The sequence below is a fragment of the Spea bombifrons genome, chromosome 1 (assembly GCF_027358695.1).
Source record: "Spea bombifrons isolate aSpeBom1 chromosome 1, aSpeBom1.2.pri, whole genome shotgun sequence".
Lineage (NCBI taxonomy): Eukaryota > Metazoa > Chordata > Amphibia > Anura > Pelobatidae > Spea > Spea bombifrons.
This window is the reverse complement of record NC_071087.1, coordinates 108,170,207-108,191,151: the sequence shown is the minus strand read 5'-3', so window position 1 is coordinate 108,191,151 and position 20,945 is coordinate 108,170,207. Positions and strand designations below refer to the sequence as shown.

The 20,945-nt window shown below is 42.3% G+C and overlaps 1 protein-coding gene across 1 annotated transcript; it reads left to right on the top strand.

The window, feature by feature from the left end:
- Positions 1–769: 769 nt before the first annotated feature.
- On the top strand, positions 770–15,013 carry SLC7A8 (solute carrier family 7 member 8). The gene is made up of 12 exons (XM_053468099.1): positions 770–1,055; positions 2,208–2,399; positions 7,801–8,005; positions 8,146–8,297; positions 11,137–11,262; positions 11,727–11,880; positions 12,403–12,526; positions 12,661–12,764; positions 12,938–13,034; positions 13,175–13,324; positions 13,633–13,810; positions 13,943–15,013. The coding sequence occupies exons 2-12, from the start codon at positions 2,255–2,257 to the stop codon at positions 14,086–14,088; spliced, it is 1,581 nt and encodes a 526-aa protein (XP_053324074.1). The 5' UTR covers positions 770–1,055; positions 2,208–2,254; the 3' UTR covers positions 14,089–15,013.
- The last annotated feature ends 5,932 nt before the right edge of the window (positions 15,014–20,945 follow it).

Below are 20,945 nucleotides of genomic sequence, written 5' to 3'. Positions count from 1 at the left end.
ATGCCTATTAATGGGCCAAGGAAAATATACATGTTATGGTGGAAATGCCAGAAAGGATTCATAATCAATATTAAAAAAGCAAACAACAGGCCCAGACCAAGAGAGACAAACAAAAGGCGGAACAATATCAAACCCACAAATGTATTTTCAGGAAAGGTTTGACCCCTAAACGTTCACAGTCTCCCAGAGATTTAGGGGCTCCTGGAGAGCGGTTCCTCCCATTGTTTCATAATGTTTTGTTCCATTTTGAGTTATTTTTGTGAACCCAGTGTGATTTACAAACCTCCATAAGGAGGGTAGCTTTTGTTTTAATGACAGCACAGCATTCTTCCGTGATGGTGGGGTCAGACCCAGAGCTATTGGAGGTCATTGAACGGTAAAAAGGGGGGATTTTACAATTGCAGATGATCAGCTGCCTCATATGCTGATGGTATATAAACTAATAAATAAAAATAATAATATATAAGGGTAAGAAATTGTTGGTATAACACTGGTACCTCTGAAGGCTCTTTATGATCCTGTCTTTCTTCTGAAATCATTCCAAATCAGAGTGTTAGAAGATTGTATGGTTGTTTTTACTGTTTGTGGGTATTTCTCAGAGCCCTGAAATACATATAGCTTAGGGCAAGGTGGGGCCAGGTGCTTTCCTTAGATTTCCATACGAAGGGAGAAGAGGAGGAAATGCAAAGATTCCCAAAACATCTGCACAAGGAAGCAGGACATGGATGTGTCCCAACATCTGGGTGTTTACAGGGAGATGTCAAAATCCTGACTCCCGGGGGCGGAGTCTGCCAAGGCAATAAAAGGGCTGCCAGCGAATTGCTGAGACAGTGCTGAGCACGGAGGAGGGGAGGAGTGTGTTTACAGAGAGACCGGCGCAGGTGTACGGAGACTCGGGGACGTCTCGCAGCACCGGTAACGCTCCTATGTGCCGGTCATGACAGCTTCTCATCTGGGACACACAGTCGGGCGGATACACCCGGCATAGAACGCTCCCGCCGCACAGGGCATGCACAGGAGACAGCCCTAACAGAAACCATCGAACCCAACAACGGGTGAGTACCGGCCGGCATACATCCGTCACACATAAGCGTATACCACGCTGTGCTGACAAATATATGTCACGTAAATAACTCTTATTTATCCATCCATCCATCCATCCATCATTACAGACCCACAGCTTGTAATACAGCTGTTTTGTTAAACTCTCTGCTATCCGTGATTTACTATTAATTTGAACCACCTCGTTGTTTTATTTATTATTATTCTGTGCTACACAAGGGATTTTGCAAACTTTGTTTCTTAACCCTCATACTGAATGTATGTTTGTTTTTTTGTTTGTTTCCTGCGCCCTGTAGCAGAGTTATCTCCGGTCATGTTATAGAATGAATGTATTTGTTGTGTTTTGCTATAAATTGTGTTATCACCTAGTCATATTTTAACCATATGTTTTTGATCTATATGCACTGCATATGGAAAGGGTTAAAAGATGCTATGACAGCTTTGTCCCTTAACACTTGCATTAGGCTTTATATGTAGCCCCCACTGGGTGTTCTACGATTCATTTCTTCAGTCATCCAGTGGCTATGAAAAAAATGGACCACAACCCTCTAATGCGGTTGCAGACGTTCTTTCTTAGGCGTTTGCATAAATAGGGCATCATTTAATTTCTGTGGCCATTTAAGGCAAAGGAGTTGGCATGATGACCAGACTAGACGTTGCCTGAGAATCTGTGTCATTGTCTTTGTTAACCGGTGACAAAAAGAGGATTAGCTCTGTTGTAACAACACAATCGTATACACTTCTGTGTTAAGATGTACCACCCCAATATATGGACATTATATGTTCAAGCTCCCACCATGTCACCCCTTTTTCTAACATGCCCTATCGCCACAGTCAGTGAGCCAGTTGCAATAATTATAGTGGGGGAGGTATTTTGCTAAATTACTTGTGATGTCCCTACACTGACACCTTGTATTCAAGTTCCTGGAAGTTCCTGTACCAGTATGTCAGCAGTTTACTAAAGTGCCGGAGTCTGCCGGTTACAAATGAAAGAAGAGGGATGTAGACAAGGAACTCTAGGTTTCTTCTTGTGATCATATACCCTCGGGTATAGTTTTTAACACCATTTTCCTGGCTCAGTAACATTTGTTAGGTACTTGGTAAACTTATAATGATTTTGTATTTTTTTTCCCCTCCTTGTACAGGTGTGGCAGATACGTTTTTAGTTTTTTGATTTCCATTGACTACCAAGATGGCAGAAGGTGCACGTCTGCGAAGCAGTGCTGAGAAAATCCCAGAAGAACAGGGGCAGGATCCTGGCTCTGGATCCAGTTCTGGAGGAGGAGTTGGTCTGAAGAAGGAGATTGGGTTGGTCAGCGCCTGTGGGATTATTGTGGGTAAGACTCTTGAGCACTGTCATTTTTTATATTCAGTTTTTGAAGTTTTTTTATGTTTAATGTGCTGAATGCCATCCCTCACATGTCCCTTAATAAATAGCACAGGCGTTACGCAAAATTAACTAAGCTCTCACCTTCATAGTATGTTCCATTAAGGATCTGCTCTTGTTGCAGCATGTTGCCACACATACCAGGAATGTAATACACCATTTATACCACTACATTGATATTAACCTCAACCTAAGCGGAAATCTACCTTTCATACCATGCCATGTTTCGTTTGTTCAACATCTTTCCTCCGGGGTCTGGCTTATCAGGAGGCATAGCCTTGTTTGAAGCTCAGTGATGTTACATGATGCACAAAACAAAGGATACCCCCGTGGCTCAGATCTTTACATTTTATAGTTACATAGATTTTAATTTGCCCTCTTCTTATAATTCAGATATGTAGTCATTAGTCATGGATTGTGCCATAGTTTCTATGCAGTTCCACTAAACTATCAGTCTTAGCTACAGATTGTTACTGCCAGACTCCCTTCCCCCAACTGCTGCTCCCTATTTCCTTTAAAAAAAAGTAGCTTTTCGTCTCCTATAGTTTGATTTTTTTTTTTTTTTTTTTTTAAAGTTAATTTTATACAAATATTATTTCATATTATTTCATTCTCTTTGTGGCCCATGTTATTTATGTCTATGCTACTTCTACCACTGGTGCTTTGGGGTATTAATGGGATGCAATTAACTACAGGCAGCCACTACTAGGTGCCAACTTGGTATACTGAGGAGCCCATCAAAGATCAATATGAAACAGCATAATTGTTTGGCAACCGGCAGTAAAATATAAGGAGCCATGGTTACCTGGCTCCAGGGGTTTGTTCAGCCCTGGTGTTTGTGTTGAAATCTGAAGGGAGGGTGTTATTTTAGTGCGTGTGTTGTTGAATGGGAGAAATAGAGCTGTATGTTTAAGTGTGTGTGAAATGTTTCCATGGCTCCTTTGGCTGTGACTCATTAGTCTTTTAATGGTGCGTACACATCATATCTGTTGTATTCTGTTTCTCGGACAGGCAGCAAAGAAATATTACCAGTGCTGAATGGGTTGCCTCTATTGTGTGGACTGTATGTTAGCATGTGAAATGTTAATGTGTATGTGGGATTGTGTCACTATGTCAAATGTTTTCAGGTTGATATGTCGTTGTATGTTGAATTGTAACAGGTGAAATGTTACCAGGGTGGTACGTAAGGCAGTGTGATATTTGTGTATAGTTCCTGTATTGCTGGAAGCGATGTTGCCTTTTTAGAATGTTACTGTGAGATAGTACGTTGCCTGTGTGACTTGTGTTATATGTGTGCTCCTGTAAGAGCTGTCTGTTCATATATTGTGTGTGTAGTATAATGCCTAAATATTCAGGTCCATGTGTTTGAATGTATCAGGCTGAGTGCGTGTATAATAATATAAAGCATGGACATGCATGCCTCTGATCCACCCCTCCCCCAGATTACAGTTACTGGCCGTGCAAGGAATTCTAATCCGGCTGTATCCAACGTAAGATTAGAGCAGGCGGTCGCAATACTAATTCTACTGCATATGAAGGGGATTTAAAATGCTTCCAAAAGTGTGCATAAAATGATTTGCCGTGTAGTCTTAACAGTGTATTCACCTTGATATACGGAACATACTATAATATTGATCCTTTGGGCTTGTTACAGTATTATCCGGCTGCCCTTCACTTCTGCAGTATGGTAGTTAGTAGAGCGTGAGGTACTGTAGTAAAGTGTGTAGCTGCTGGTACAATGTACATGCTTGGTGGTGACTGGAAAGCATGGTGTAGAGAGTGTGAGTACGGTCTGTGATGTTCTGCTAAGTGCAAAGTACCCTCGCCCAGCGATAGCGAACAGGACTCAAAGTAAACATGGCGGTAAATGGAATGTGGGCAGGTTGCAGACCTGAAAGACCTGAATATAATATTCCGTGAAACATGCTTGCTATGGTTTCATGACAAATTCCGAAACCACCCATTGCTACATTATATACGACCTACCTCAGAAGAAGAATGCAACTCTATCTTAGAGGTTTTTGTGGTCTTTATATCAGTTGTTACAGAAGGAAAGCAGTGGTGGGACAGATACTGCAGGGACCAGGGTGAGGGGAAAGAAAGAAACGTGTGTTTGAGGTCATGTGACCACACATATTAGGAAAGTGCAAAAGCCAAAATGCTGAGTGTGCTCCCTACAATGGTTCTGTCAGCACGGTTACCACGTGAACAGCACAAAGTTGATGAGGGACGGCGGTGATGTGGTGTACAAAGGCCATTCTGTGATGTCAGTGAACCTTCATTCACCAAGTAAAGCGATTAGAGGGAAATGTGCTGAGGGTGCAGTAAGACATGTACAAACACTTATATGTGTACCATTTTAAATATATAATAAATAATATATACAGCTAGAACCATATCGCAGTGTGCTAAGATGTACCACATCACTATCACCTTCCAATCAACAGAATGTCCATTCCCAGACGAAGGGCTGAGTAACATGTAGTTTATAAACTGACCAGAGCTCTCCTTAACTTTTGTTAAATTGTTAAGCGATTGACTGTCGGTTATGTCCTCTTTACTCATTGTACAGCACTACAGAACATGATGAAATGGATACAGCACTACAGAATATGATGAAATGGATATTTTTAAATGGATTAAAAATAATAGATACACAGCTAGGTATGAGACACATTAGTAGCGTGATGGACCAGCTTTGTTAAATGCCTACTTATACATTTGCATTCAGATTATCACTGACATTGTTTTATAATTGAGCGATATATTAATTGTCTAATACAGTCATGCGGTGTATTCTATCCTGAACCAGTGCAGTTGAGCTGCCTTATTTATTTTGCACGGGTGGTCTTTAACATCTAATGTAAGTGTAATGTACATGTAGGCACAGTTTAGTAAGTACTACCTGATTTTTACACTTCCTTGTATAGCAGCAATTGCCTAGCCATGTTAGTTTTACTGCAGGTAGGTGCTTTGCATGATGCACTCCCATCTCCACTGGGAAATGAGCACAAGTAGCCTGAAATCTTAAATGGTAAATTCTTGTGCAGAAAAAACAAACCAGCAGAACATCACAGGGAACAGAATAACTCCTGTTATTCTATTTTTTTCCCCTTTTCTATATCCCCCCCCCTCCAACCAACTTTATTTTTTCTCAGCCCCCCCCCTTTTCTTGCTGTGAATAATGGATGAGAGCTGTGACGTGTGCCTGCTATTTATAGAAAGATAGGGCAGTGATGCTGGCGACGTGGTACTGCTGCATGCGGATCGTTAAGTGATACAGAGAAAGGATGCTGTGAGATCTTGTTTCATATTGAATGTCCCTGTGACTCCCAACATATACAAATGGGGGGGGATATAGATTGTGAACATGGATACATTTCCCTGCAAATTCCAGTAAAATTCCCTCTGTCTCTCTGCTTAACAATAATGCAATAACAGCTCTTCACTAGACTCTAATAAAAAGTTTCGATCTCAAACCATGATAAGGTTTTCACAGGTAATGGTATCCAGGCACAAGATATAGAGGACAAAGGTTGGCAAAGTGCTAAGTCAGGCATATCCAGAGGGCAACAGCCTTATACCTAGGGCAAAGTCACCCTTTGTAATTAATGCTTTTTAACTCCTTGAATGCTAGGAAGATCATCACCACCACACTATAGTCCTTTTACATATCACTGACCTCAAAGAGCGCACATTACTTATTGTGAGTGGGAGGAAAGCGGAAAGCCGATATTGGTTGCGGACACTGGCGTCAAACCTGCTGGAGATGTCAGAGTCTGAATGTTAGTGTTGTTCTGGCATTATAAGAGTCGCCTCCGACATGTAGATAAGGCAGCCTGTTATTACTATTTTCCCCCCTCAGAGTTCATGATATCTGGCCAAGATAATCCACCACATTGTATTTCTTTAATAAAAGAAAATGCCTGTAAAAAGGAATTGGACATGGCTGCTCACCGTCATCTTTCTGAATGTACATTATCATCCCCATCCCCCATGACAACAGTAGGAAAGCCTTATCTGTGAAAACCTACTCTGAGAGCCTTACTGAACCCTCCCTGTAAGTGCAGAATCTGAGCCCTCTCCCCTGCTTTGCCGTATTACCCACATCACCGTAACAGCCGTATGTTGCTCATGACCCGGCTCATTTGCACAAATATATGATTAACAAATACTGTATGGTGCTGCTGGGGAAGACACGAGAAAAAAAAATATATTGATGTATAAGTACACTACTGAGTGGGAACCACAACTCATGTCAATGTATCTGCAAACTCCCACTTAAGTGAATAAGCCCTTGCAATGGTCTTGTTGACCGTGTGAGCTGGAGACCTTGGTACTTTGCTCCCCTCTCAAATCTTCATTTACCTTTCTCCTTCAGCAGGAGGAACAGGATTTAGCCTTTTTTTTGCCATCTGAGAAACCATATTTTGCATTCCTTCCTTCACAGTTAGAGTAAGACATTGTTTCCTTCCTTTCCTGTTGAGAAGCAGGATTTTGTCTCCTTCCTCCAGCAGAGCGAGTAAGAGCTCTCTTCCTACTCTCACATTAGTACCATTTTTCCTTCTGTCCTACCCCGCGATTGTGCAGGAAGAAGACGTAAATAAATTAGCGGAATCCTGTTTTTTACATTTTATAGATATTTGTGCAGACCACCTAAGGTGTGGACCGTACAGTCTACTTGGTATAGGTTCAAACTGGGACTTGCAGTCCTGTGCTCTAGTTGAAAGGTTCAGTCTCATGATGGCTAGAGCTGTGAGGCAGTAAATTCTTATCACAAGACTCGGTCTGGGTTTAGGTGTTATAAAGTGCTCAACTCTTAATAGGATTCATACTGTTCTCTAGAGCGCAATGTGGGGGATCATTAGTTTTTGCTTCAATGTGCCTGAAGAAGCAAGCTAAGTGAGTTTGAGAGAATTCATGCTAACCTACAAGCTATATGTAATATTTAAAATATTGAATAAAAACATGTTTCATTTGAAAACGCGGCAGATTGTTAACTCTTTTCCGCCTTACACCAGAATTAGTAATTGATCAAAGCAGTACCTTATGTAACCACTATATGAAAGATAGGCCATGACAAAACAGCTTAATTTTCTTGGGAACCATGAGCTGAAACCACCATGAATCCTAGTTTTTTTTATTTTCACTGTCATGAGTGACATCCCTGGAGTCTGTTTGCACACAGGATGACCAAGGGTTATTCATTGAAGTGGGACTTGGCAGGAAAAATACAATTATAAATAGCCAACTTAGTTATTTCATGGAGGGTGAACCCCAATCAACTTCTCAAGCGTGTAACTTCACCAAACAAACTGGTTTAATTATATAACCTTTTCTTTTTCTCCCAGGTAACATTATTGGATCTGGTATATTCGTGTCTCCTAAAGGAGTGTTGGAAAATGCTGGTTCCGTTGGAATGGCGCTCGTCGTGTGGATTGTCACAGGAATAATCACTGCTGTTGGGGCTCTTTGTTATGCTGAGCTTGGGGTCACCATTCCAAAATCCGGTGGAGATTACTCGTATGTCAAGGACATATTTGGTGGACTTGCAGGGTGAGTATGACATTCATTATGCCCTTATTGTGGTCTCAACCAAAGAGTTGAGACTTTATTGTGGTTGGTAGCTGTAACTGACCAAATTATAGTCACTGGGAAGTTTTGACCCACTTTAAAGACTGCTGTTTTTGTTGTAGGTTCCTCCGACTGTGGATTGCAGTACTGGTTATTTATCCTACAAACCAGGCGGTCATCGCTCTCACCTTCTCAAACTACGTCCTGCAGCCTCTCTTCCCAACCTGCTTTGCACCTGAGTCTGGGCTTCGTCTGTTGGCAGCTGTCTGTCTCTGTAAGTACCCACCAGAGTTAGAAATGCAGATGCGTAAAGTCTGACCGCCTTAGTGTGATAAACATTTTTAGAGCTGACATCTCAGGATGGGTCCGAAGAGTCTGCTTTAAATACCAAAGAAATATTTACTTTTTAACTTTGGCTTGCTAGAAAATAATTCCTAAAACTATTTTACCCTCTCATATATTTGATGGTTGACCGTATGGACCAAGGTTGAAGAAGGTGTTTGATGAGGACATGTGATGAACCCTCAGGACTGACACTATGTTAGACATCAGAAAATCACTCTGTACAAACGGAACAGATTATGTTGCTTATATTATGAGATTGGTTGCATTGAGTCATTAGGTTAGGCTGCCATTAGTTAATGAAATCTAACCCTCTTGTAATTTGCCATGGTCTTTAATCAGTTAATATGAAGTGTTTATTGGACCTTGGTTCTGTCCCTGGATCCCGTCAAAGCAGATAGGGGGAAGGGTTGTTTTGCACTGTGCTCTTTGGACACCGTGCCAGGCTGCGGAGAGAAGATCCTGCTCAAACTGGTTCACAAGCAGAAGCTAAGAGAGTGGGAAAGGGGGGGCCTGGATTATGCAAGCATAGCTGGACCTGAAATGTCATTATTCAGGCAGTCTGATTACTCAGGGCTGAGTCAGCAAGAACAGAGCAAGAAGGGGAATGATAGGATAATCCAGTGTTTGCGTGAGAGAGGCTAGAGTGTGTTTAAAGGGACTTGTGTTTGTCTGTGAAAGAAAAAGGTTAGCTCAACCCAGTCTTGGAAGCTGTGCTTAAGTATTCCGTGAAAGGTTTTTTTTTCCCCTCCTCCCTTCTTGTACCCATTGTACAGCACTGTGGAATATGACTGCACTATATAAATCAATACATAATAACAATGTTTTGTTAGGAAATGTGTTTAGTGACAAGCTGCTGACACATCTGGCATTTAGCTGGTCTATGTCTACAGATGGGTGCCCGCTTTGTCTCCTCTCTTCTCATTCTCCGTTCTGGAGGAGGTACCATATCTCTTACTCCTCTGGCTCTCCTTGACCTCAGGGCCACTGATAATCAGAGTGACGTGTAGCGGCTAAACCACAAAGGTTACTATGAGGCATTTCGCGTATATTTGTGCTACAAACCATTCTATCAGTGCATTTATTGTTTGCTAGGCACACTTGACCAATGACACAAATGGGTTGCTGCTGCAGGCACAGAAAAAGCATATTAAACATTTCTGTTTTTATGATTAGAAGAAGAATAAAATGAGGTTTATTTTCTTAACACAAGAAAGTACAATTAATGTGTTGTCTTATTGGAACAGCACCTTTAACATGAGAACTAAGCATGTTGAACTGGTGGTAAATGTTTTACTAGCGTTAAAGTCTTATGGACTATGGGGGAGGGGGTCAGTCTGTTCTTTGTCCCCTGATCAATGCTCAGCGCTATACTTTGTGTACATCTTTCCCCATCCCTTGCTTGTACTCTTATCTCCTACGCTATTATCTTAAACTGTGATTTGCCTTTAGTTTTCCTGTTTTCCTCTTTCCCAGCCCTGGTTAAATCTGGTTTTCGTAGCCACGTGACTCTTTCCCTTCCCTCCCATCTGTTTTTTAGTTTCCTTCTAAGCTTGAAAACAAATTCTCTGCTCTGGCAGGACGCCTTGATCTGTGCTAGGACATTGTATATGCGAATGATGAATAGCCTTCAAATATTGATTTAGGAGGGAATGAGGAGTGTGTGCATCTGCACAGCCAGAGAAGGGATATTATTGTCAGTATGCGCAGTCTGCACTGCACAATATCAGAAAGAAATGTGTGAGCATATGTGTAAAGAGTATGCATTAAGGGCAATGCATGTGACAGAGCATTACAACCCTGTCTCCATGACAACAAAGGGTATATGAAACATTTAATGACATAACGATATATCATAAACAGCCAACCGAGTGACTTCTCCTGTAAGAAGGGCCAAAGCTGCCCTAAACAGTGTGTCATTGCAGGGTAAATTCACCTAAATTTGCCTTTTATAGGAAAGTCATAAAGTTGAAATACTTCATCATACGTCCAAATACTCGCTGGTTTGGTGAATGAACCAAAGAGCGAGAGAGGTGATTTAGGTAATTTACACAAAGATGAATATTTTGTTTGAGAAGACATGGTGTTTACAAGGACTAGGCAGACCCCAGAACCCAATTCACTGCTGTGCTGGGGCCAGCTCGTTATCGTTAACACTGATCTTCATGCAAGCATTTGTCCAGCCTCTGCACTAAACATTGCATTGCTTTCATCACAAGGTTCTCTGATGTCTCCTAAGCCACATGTGTGAAATGGAATTAGAAGGAACCCCTTTATTTGTGCGGGATGAGTTTATTTCCTTTATGCACCATGTTGCTTTTTCCCCATTCTCCGTGCGCTGCGTAAAGCGCTGTTAATACTTAAGCGTGCTCATAGCAATGTGTGTAGCTAGCGATGACTGTGTCTGGGGTGGGGATGGGTAAGATTTGTGACCATGGTTTATCAACCCTCTCACACCTCACGGCTCTGCTTACACCCTCCCTGCAAGTGTTATCGCTAGTTTACCGATCTCTTTCTATTCATAAAGCACGTGCTCCTTATCTGGCAATGGGATGATGGAGCATGTTCCTTTTATCATATTTTAACAGGAAAGGATTTTGGGTGTTGGCGTTCTCATGTAGTTACTTGTTTTATACGAGTGATGCTTATGCATTTCTTGGGATAATTACATTGGGCAATCAATTTGGCATAATCAATTTATTATAAATACACAAATATTTAATGGGCAGCAGCACAGATGTGATATCTAATCACCTATCTCTTTCCTACAGTGCTACTGACGTGGGTAAACTGTGCCAGTGTGCGATGGGCCACGCGTGTGCAAGACATTTTCACTGCTGGGAAGCTGCTAGCACTTGGATTGATCATCATCATGGGAATAGTTCAGATATGCAAAGGTAAACATCTATAATAGACACAAACCCTCAATGAATAGTGGACCTCACGGGTGCACGGAATAATAAAGTTGCAGTTCCACCTTAACAACTGTATTTGTCACTATTGTAAATATAGGCATCATTAGCATTATCGCTAGTACTGTGAGGCACCCAAACCTTCCCCCAAAAATCATAGATCATGTAAAATATCACTACCTGCGTAATCTTGCAGACAACGCTTAATTGTCATATAACACAAATATGTTGCTATAGAAAGTGGGTCTTCAGTATTTGTATTCTGCTATGAGGTTCCATTAATGATAACCATGCTACATATTACATGGTATCCATGATACCAGTCGGCCTGCTCTTTGTTTCAAATGGTATGAAAGTTCAAAAATAGGATTTGTAAATTAGAAAACCAGCAATCCTGTTTTCTTTTGTAACGAATGTTCACATGTTTTTTTGTACATTTGTTTTTAAAGGAGAGTACTTTTGGCTTGAACCTAAGAATGCATTTGAGAATTTTCAAGAGCCAGACATTGGACTGATTGCTCTGGCTTTCCTGCAAGGATCCTTTGCATATGGTGGCTGGAACTTCCTGAACTATGTCACAGAGGAGTTGGTCAATCCCTACAAGTAAGATGATCATTGGCTGCAGAACACAATTGGTTCTTAAGTACCAGACTGACCTATTCCTCCTACAAGCTGCTGAATAATTTGGTTATGTCCGTGTCAGCAGTATAGTGGAGGATGTCGTAGGCTGGACCAATATTAGGATCATAGAAATTGTCAATTAGTTGATAGAAACCAAATGTTTAAATCTTGGCTATTAGAATAGATTTCCCTACATCATACCTCTAGATAATATTGTACAACCTGAGGGTTAATGAATTTGGAGTGTAATGAGTTTTGTGTTACTGAGTAATTTCAACCTGTATAATGAATAATAATAGCATAAGAACACGCTGGCCAGTTTCGTTGCGCCTCCAGTGTTCATTGAGTGCAGTAACAATATGGAAGGGAACACATAACACATCTCCCGCCCTCTAAACCGTAGTAAAATATATGAATCTTACATTATAGATTAATGTGACAGCATGTCAGCTTTTTGCTCTGCATGGTACTTGGATGGTAACTGTGCTGTCCATCTTTCCGCAGGAATCTTCCTCGTGCAATATTTATATCTATCCCTCTTGTCACATTTGTCTACGTTTTTGCAAATATTGCCTACGTGACAGCCATGTCCCCTCAGGAGCTGCTTGCATCGAATGCTGTGGCAGTGGTAAGTAGTGAGTAGTCCCCCTTTGTAGTGTACTCCCATTCCCACTGTAACCCCCTTTTGTCTCTTTTCATTGTATTTGTTTTTGTTATGAACCATCTTCCTCCCTTCACATCCTCACCTCTCTCTTCCCTCAGACATTTGGTGAGAAGTTGCTAGGTGTGATGGCCTGGATCATGCCAATATCTGTGGCTCTCTCAACATTTGGGGGAGTAAATGGTTCTCTCTTTACCTCATCCAGGTCAGTGTGAGGAGTTGTTCATTGTGAGTGTGTATTATAGTGTGATTTGCATTGTATGGCACGGGTTTGGGATATTACTGTTTTGGATGTCTGCTTTAATAATTGGCAATTGAATATTAAAACTTTGGGGTATTTTGCATCACCTCACATAGTATTAATCTCTCTCCTTACAGGTTATTCTTTGCTGGTGCCCGAGAAGGTCATCTTCCCAGTTTGCTGGCTATGATCCACATCAAACGCTGCACCCCTATCCCGGCTCTTCTCTTCACGGTAACAACAATCCTCCCATTCAGTCATGCTATCTACTTCACATTCACCAATCTCACCTTCTTCGTATTAATGTATGTTTCCTCTTCTGACATTCGTCCTATTCCTGTCACTATTTTAACGCTCACTCTCCCTCTCCACAGTGCCTTTCCACTCTGTTGATGCTGGTCACAAGTGACATGTACACTCTGATCAATTATGTTGGCTTCATCAACTACTTATTTTATGGCGTGACCGTAGCTGGACAGATTGTCTTGAGATGGAAGAAGCCAGACATATTAAGGCCAATCAAGGTAAGAGGCGTGGAATGAATAGATGTGGATGCATATAGCACAGTGTAGCTAGCATGACTGATGGCAGAGAATTATGGCAATGAACATTTCAACACGAAAAGCATAAGAGTATGAAGCCAGATGGGGAAGGGTAACCATGAAAGAGTGTTATGAAAGGGCAGATAGAATTCTACTATAGAAATAATCTTTGGGGAGTAGACAAGCATTTATTAAGAAGTACTACAGATATCTGCACTGGGATTTACTGATCTATGAAAGTGAATAACTGCAGTGATTATGCTTTTTGTTAATCTGTCAATATCTTCCAGGTGAACCTCATCTTCCCGGTAATCTACCTCCTATTCTGGGCCTTCTTGCTTGTGTTCAGTTTATGGTCTGAACCTGTGGTGTGTGGAATCGGTCTAGCCATTATGCTCACTGGAGTACCGGTCTATTTCTTGGGGGTCCACTGGCAGAACAAGCCACAGTGCTTCAACAAGTTCGTTGGTTAGTACTTCACAGTCAACTCAAACTGATTTGGGTTATTCTACATTAAAGAGGGCTGTAATCATTCTGGGGGTTTATCCACCTCTTTACGCTCTTAGCTTAACTTGACGCTTTGTTTGTTTACTTTCGCAGATGCAATGACACGTGCTGGCCAAAAGCTGTGTGTAGTAGTCTACCCCCAAGTAGAGACTGAGGATGTTAGTGAGGAAACGAAGGAACAGAGAACACCCATTTACACGAAAGGTTCTGAAGCAGGAGATGATGGAGCACACGACTGATCCAACCCTTCCTCCCTACATTGAGCATTTCACTCCACTCATACTGCCCTTTTTACACACAGTCAGGACTACAGTGTGCAGCCCTTCAGAAACACCTGGAAAGCAGTGTGTACATGCACACATCTATGTGTATTTGTGACTCTGTTCATGTGCGTGCAACCTTCAAATGCAGTGTTGGCTATTACACAATCGTTTCTCCTGTTTCTGTTGTCCTCAGGTAATATTTGGTCCCCAGGGTCAGTGCTGTATAATTGTCTATTTTACAATGGGTCTGTTTTTTTAAACTCTTCTGTGTAATGTGAAAAGATCGTCGACACCCAGTGCCATTATTTAATGTACTAGCTCCCTCAGGTGACAGGCGGAAGGAATTGCATATTAAATAGACATTCTGAACAGCTCCTTGCTCTGCCAATCTGCCTGTGTGACCTATGGATTCATGATCTGGCAAGAAAACTGACCATGTTTCGTCTACTGCATCTCATGTGGCTTCTCTGCTACATGTACTGCCAATAACTTATACGGAATTTGCACTGCTTAAAGAATGACTTCCACCTGACAATCAAGAGCCCTGCGCTGGACTGAGACTCCCTCTTCAAATGCAGGCCACATGTGGAAGATAGGACTTCCTTGCACGTCTTGCTGCTTGAGTATAATGACGGCACACTCCAACGTGGTCTCAGGTCTTTCCCCAATGACTGTCACAGAACACGTATCAGGTTTCTCAATCCGTACTCCAAAACTGCGGTTACCAATAGCCCTCTGGGACAATTAAGACTCATGTCTACTGCTCACACTCCTCGATTTCTGGGTATTTGTTTTCCAGAGTTTGTTTTCAATTCTCCAGAATTCTTTACATTTTATATATATTTTTATTTCAAATTTCATCTCTGAATGTAATAAACTGGATTTTGTGCCTTTTTGTTGAGATGATGGTGTATATGCTTGTGTCCAGTTTGCCAAATAAGCAGGGATGGGCAAAATTAGATTACAATTGAAGGTAAAGTAATAGTCTGGTTCACATGCCATTTACCCTGCAAAGGGATTTGGTCTGGACAGCCAAGTGCCAGATGTTGTTTAATGTTGACAATACAAAGTTATGCATTTTTTTGGGGGGGAGGGAGTGCAGATTATACCTTAATTGAGGGTTATCTTATGGAAATGATTAAAAATGAATCGGATAATGACCAGATAGCGATGACATGTTCATAAATCGGGGTGTACAAAGAAAATATACAGGGATCAAACTGGTTATAGGCACATGATTAGTTTCAGCTTGTTGATCCAGTGATCATGAAGTGAAGATTACATTTTCCCCCTTTTTGCGGCATAATTTTCTTCAATTGAAATCTCTTCAACAATTCAGTTGAACTTTGATGGATTCCCTGCCCACCATTTTTTTCCTTCATTCTTTTCATCTACATTACTATGTAACAGGTTGTCTTGGACCGAACATCATTATAGGTGATTCATTGCAACCATTTATAATGGCATTGTTTCCTATATCACTGTCAAGTTATTTTATATCTGGCTTAGCCTTTTGCCTTTCCCATGGTTGCTTAAACTCCTTTACTGTATTAACATCTACCAGTTCTGTTGGAAGGCAATTCCATGCATCCACTACCCTTTCAGTAAAGTATGATTTCCTGTTGTTACAGGACTATGTCCCCTTGTCATTGTAGTATTTCTCCTTTAATATAAACTCCCTTCCTGATGTTGACTCCCTTTATATATTTAAATGTTTCTATCATATCCCCCCTGTCCCGTCTTTTTTCCAGGCTATATAGGTTAAGATCCTTTAACCTGTCCTGGTAAGGCTTATCCTGTAATCCATGAACCATTTTAGTAGCCCTTCTCTGAACGTTCTCCAACATATCTATATCCTTCTGGAGGTAGAGTCTCCAGTACTGTACACAATACTCCAAGTGAGGTCTCACCAGTGATCTGTACAACGGCATGAGCACTTCCCTCTTCCTACTGCTAATACCTCTCCCTATACAACCAAGCATTCTGCTAGCATTACCTGCTGCTCTACTGCATTGTCTGCCTACCTTTAAATCTTCAGAAATAATTGCCCCTAAATCCCTTTCCTCGCACGTTGAGGTTAGTATAGTATCAAATATTCTATACTCTGCCCTTGGGTTTTTATGCCCCAGATGCATTACTTTGCATTTATCCACATTAGACTTTAGTTGCCACAGCTCTGACTATTTTTCCAGTTTACCTAAATCATTTGCCATTTGGCTTATGCCGCCAGGAACATCAACCCATATATACCCCATTGACCACAACCCTCGGTTGTCTGTCACTCAGCCACTGCCTATTCCATTCAACAATATTGGGACCTAAACTCAGAATTTGCAATTTATTGGGCCAGTGATGTGCGGAAATCATCCTCCCTTACTTAAAAGCGATCTAATGTCCAGGTGTGTCCACATTTTGGGACCCAATCTCATCATCACGTTGTGAGCCAAGTGAAATGTATGGATTCTTTAGAATGCCAGGGCCCTGGAGCAATTGGTGCAGAGCTCCTCAGAAGGCCAGGAACCTTGAGAAATTGCTCCGCCGTTAATCTGGACAAAGTTTATTCATCAGAATATCGGAAGCACCAGCATTAACTCAGACCTTTAGGCAGCCACAGAGGTTCCATATACTGTGCCTGGCACCATGGCCCGTAGATAGGTAATGCCGGCCAAACGATTACAATGATTGACAAAAAAACATAAGCTGTAGGGACTTTTATTAAAAGAATTTGCTTTATATTTGTACGTGCACAGAGAATGTTATTACACAAGATAAAGAGCTGATTATGTGAGTACGCATAAAATGTTATCATACAAAACAGATTAAAGTCTGGCTGCTATCGCAAACCAGATTACGTGCTGGATTGTACGCTCTTGGAGATGTTTTAAAATATTTTTATCGCTTGCACACAAAAGCACTAACAATTACTGGAATTAAATCCACTTTAACAAAGGGGTATTTAGCAAAATATTCAATGACAGAATAAAAGTTTTAAGAATTCTAGGGGCTGCATTCTATCAGCTTTATGAAGATTTAATATAACAGAATTACATTTTAAGTATTTTAAGAGCTGCATTCTATCAGCTTTATAAAAAAATAATTTCTGTATTTCTTTGTAATTCTCTCTCTTTTCTTTTATATTTTTCGGAGTAATTTTAAGATAAAACCATTGTTTACATATATGGTCATCATGTCAATGCTTCATGTATTAACTGGTGTGACTAGTGTAACAAAGCAGTATTTACATCCTGATGTTCTCATTTCTTCTAATTTTCTTCATTGGATTTATATTCATTCCCCTTCAGTTGTGAGCCTAAGGTTAGTGGTGTCTGGGTGCAGCATTTCTTCAGCACCCCTCTAACTAAACCATCCGTGCATACTAACACACAAACTCTCTAACATCTACTCAAACTAACACCATACACGTAAACATACATACACAATCTCCTTCACCTCCTATCTCACACTACTAACCCTAGGCTCGTTCCAGACAAAACTTTACACTGACACACACACACACTCATGATAACACCATACACTAACACAAACACTCTATTGCCATACAGTAATAGGTACTTACTCTAACACCACACATTAAAACACACACTCTAACGTATACGTTTACACATACACTCTTTATTAGCATACACTAACATGCTCTCTCTATCACCATATACCACACACTCTCTGTGATCATCACTGCAGCTTGCACAGCTCTCCTAAATTGGGTAAATTCACCATCTTTCTGCACAGCGAGTCAGTAAATTATGGGATTGCCACTGAGCTATGTAAAGTTTGATTTGCGCCATTTGATCGATTGGAATCTTGAGTGAAGAAATGATGCAGGGGGGCAGGTAGTGTCACCTTAGCAGGGTCTGTAGAGCACGGACATATCCTTACCATCGTGTCACAAGAGATGCTGCCCATACTAGTGTTGGCTGCAGGGGCGTAACTAGAAACCTCAGGGCCCCGGTGCGAGAATCTGTTAAGGGCCCCCCACCCATCCATCCCTTTCTCACGATCTACCCTCTCCCAGGGCCGGCCTTAGGGGTGTGCGACCTGTGCGACCGCACAGGGCGCCATGGTTGCAGGGGGGCCTGACCGGGACTTAAATTAAAGCATCGTTTTTTTTTTTGGTTTTTTTTTTAAACTTTATTTAACATCATTGATGTTAAATAAAGTTTAAAAAAAAACAAAAAACGATGCTTTAATCTAAGTCCCGGTCAGGGGCGCCGAGCGGTTGCTCGTGAAGTTCTCGGCAACCGCTCGGCGCCCCTTACTCTCCGTCGTGGTGCCAGCATCTCATGTTGAGCGCCGGACTATACCGGCGCTCAACATGAAATGCCGGCAGAGCGAGAAGACGGATGCCTCCCGCTCTTACCGCAGGACTCCGGCAACAAGGTAAGTGGGGGGGGTAGTTTAAAGGGGCAGGGGGGGGGTAGTTTGAAGGGGCAGAGGGGGGAGGGTAGTTTGAAGGGGCAGAGGGGGGGGTAGTTTGAAGGGGCAGAGGGGGGGTAGTTTGAAGGGGCAGAGGGGGGGTAGTTTGAAGGGGCAGAGAGGGGCAGAGAGATTCTCACGATCTACCCACTCCCTCCCTACCCCCCCTTCTCACGATCTACCCACTCCCTCCCTACCCCCCCTTCTCACGATCTACCCACTCCCTCCCTACCCCCCCTTCTCACGATCTACCCACTCCCTCCCTACCCCCTTCTCACGATCTACCCACTCCCTCCCTACCCCCCCTTCTCACGATCTACCCACTCCCTCCCTATCCCCCCTTCTCACGATCTACCCACTCCCTCCCTACCCCCCTTCTCACGATCTACCCACTCCCTCCCTACCCCCCTTCTCACGATCTACCCACTCCCTCCCTACCCCCCTTCTCACGATCTACCCACTCCCTCCCTACCCCCCCTTTGTAGGTCACTTACCGTCAACTCCTGTGTTGGGAGCGTGAGGCGTTTGTCTCGGGTACCAGCGCTTCACTGCTGAGCGCCGGTATATGATGTCAGACAAACGCCTCACGCTCCCAACACTGCACTCTGGGCAGCGCTGATGCAGGCGGTGGTGGCGGCTGCGGCAGCAGCGGCGACGGCAGCAGCAGCGGCATCCTGGATTTCTGTCAGTCAGAGGGGCCCAAGAGTCGCCGAGCGGTCGTTTTCAGCAACCGCTCGGCACCGCTTGGGCCCCCCTGACTGGCAGAACTCCAGGGCCCGGTCGCAGTCGCAACCCCGGTAGTTCCGCCACTGGTTGGCTGTGACCATTTTGTTTCAGGGTTTAACAATACATCCATAGGTACTTAAATGCCAATAAAAGTATTTACTAGACTTGTGCAGTCGTATCCGGAAGAACATGAAAACGAAGACACAAATGTTGCATTTTTGTTGTTCAAACTTAATAGCATAGCAGGGGTTAACTGAAATCCGTAGGATCATGCCTGGAGTTAAAGGTCCGTATAAAGGACCAATAGAGTCGCTCTTACAGGCCTTTAACTTCTGGCACTGAAGCCATGGGTCTCCCCAGGCCAAGTTGCTCAGAGGTGTACCTTGCCCTGCCCTTTGTCAAGGGGCTAAAACGTTTGGTCGCAGCTTCATTGGTTGATGCCAGAGGAGCCCCCTGCTAGAAAACCGTCAGAAAACGAAGAACGTATATGAATATTCGCCCGGAAAAATATTTTTTCCCCCGAAGACGAAAACTTGGTCGGCGCCCAAGTCTAGTATTTACCACTAACCATAGTAAATACTAGACTTGGGCGCCGACCAAGTCTTCGTCTTCGGGAAAAAATATATTTTTTCAGGCGACTATTCATATACGTTCTTTGTTTTCTGCCGGCATTATAAACATTTATCAGACCGCACATTTAAAGAGAGCATCCCATCACTTTAATTCATATTATAGCTGAATGTCCCTTTTTTTCATGTAACCCCTCTTGCAAATGCATTGAGGGATTCTACCTCTTTCCCAGTCCCTCAGCTACTTGGCTCCTCATCACCAGTCTTGAGCTCTGGTTCAGCAAGTGTTCTAGAGGAAATCTAAAGAGACTCCTGTGTGCAGAAAGTGTTCCCAACGAACACAAAGGGGGATAAATGACTTTATTTGTTTAATAGGCTGAATAATTCATGTACTTACAAAGTACATTAACATATATTACTTGTGTCCCTTTAATTCAGCACTGCCCTTAAAAATAAAACCAGCAATTGAACGTGGTATTATTTCTGATTACACTTCCCCTGTTAAGGATACATTTCTTTTTTTCCTTTTAACAAATTATTTTTCTCATTTGCTGTAAATTGTTGAAATCATATAAATAATGCTTTCGGAAAGAGTTGATTGTAAAAAAAATAATAATCTTATTACCTTGAATAATGATTGCAAAAGTTATTAGCAGCATATGCAATTAGTATATCCACTTGTATGTCCATGGCCCCACGGGGCCAGCGGGTGCCTAGTTCATCCTGCTGTGTGACCTGCTGCTATAACTGGTAATTGTATGTGCTCCTCCAACCATGATCACAGTACTTTCCCCAACACATTTTCTTTCTTGTGCTGATATCGTCCCCACACATAGCAATTCTCTTACACTATTGCACCACTATTAGTTTACGTATGTTGCCACAGTATCGTTAGTATTTTGCACCTGGTGCACCATGGCATGAAAGTGGTTAATATCTTGTTTGTGCAGTTACCCCCTGCATGGCAGCCGTTACTGGGTGCTGTTTGGGCCGGGTGTTGATAGCTGATAAACTCATAGCAGTGCCTGGATTGCACCAGCCCCGTTGGGAAATCTGTTGTCTTCCTGATGAGAGGTGGGGGGGCGGAATCTATGAGCTATAGGG

Bases quoted from the DNA above. Each gene is read 5' to 3' on its own strand.
- SLC7A8 (XM_053468099.1), top strand. From the start codon at position 2,255: ATGGCAGAAGGTGCACGTCTGCGAAGCAGTGCTGAGAAAATCCCAGAA. The intron at 8,298-11,136 runs GTAAGTACCCAC...TCTTTCCTACAG, and splicing joins GTTGGCAGCTGTCTGTCTCT to TGCTACTGACGTGGGTAAAC. The intron at 11,881-12,402 runs GTAAGATGATCA...ATCTTTCCGCAG, and splicing joins GAGTTGGTCAATCCCTACAA to GAATCTTCCTCGTGCAATAT.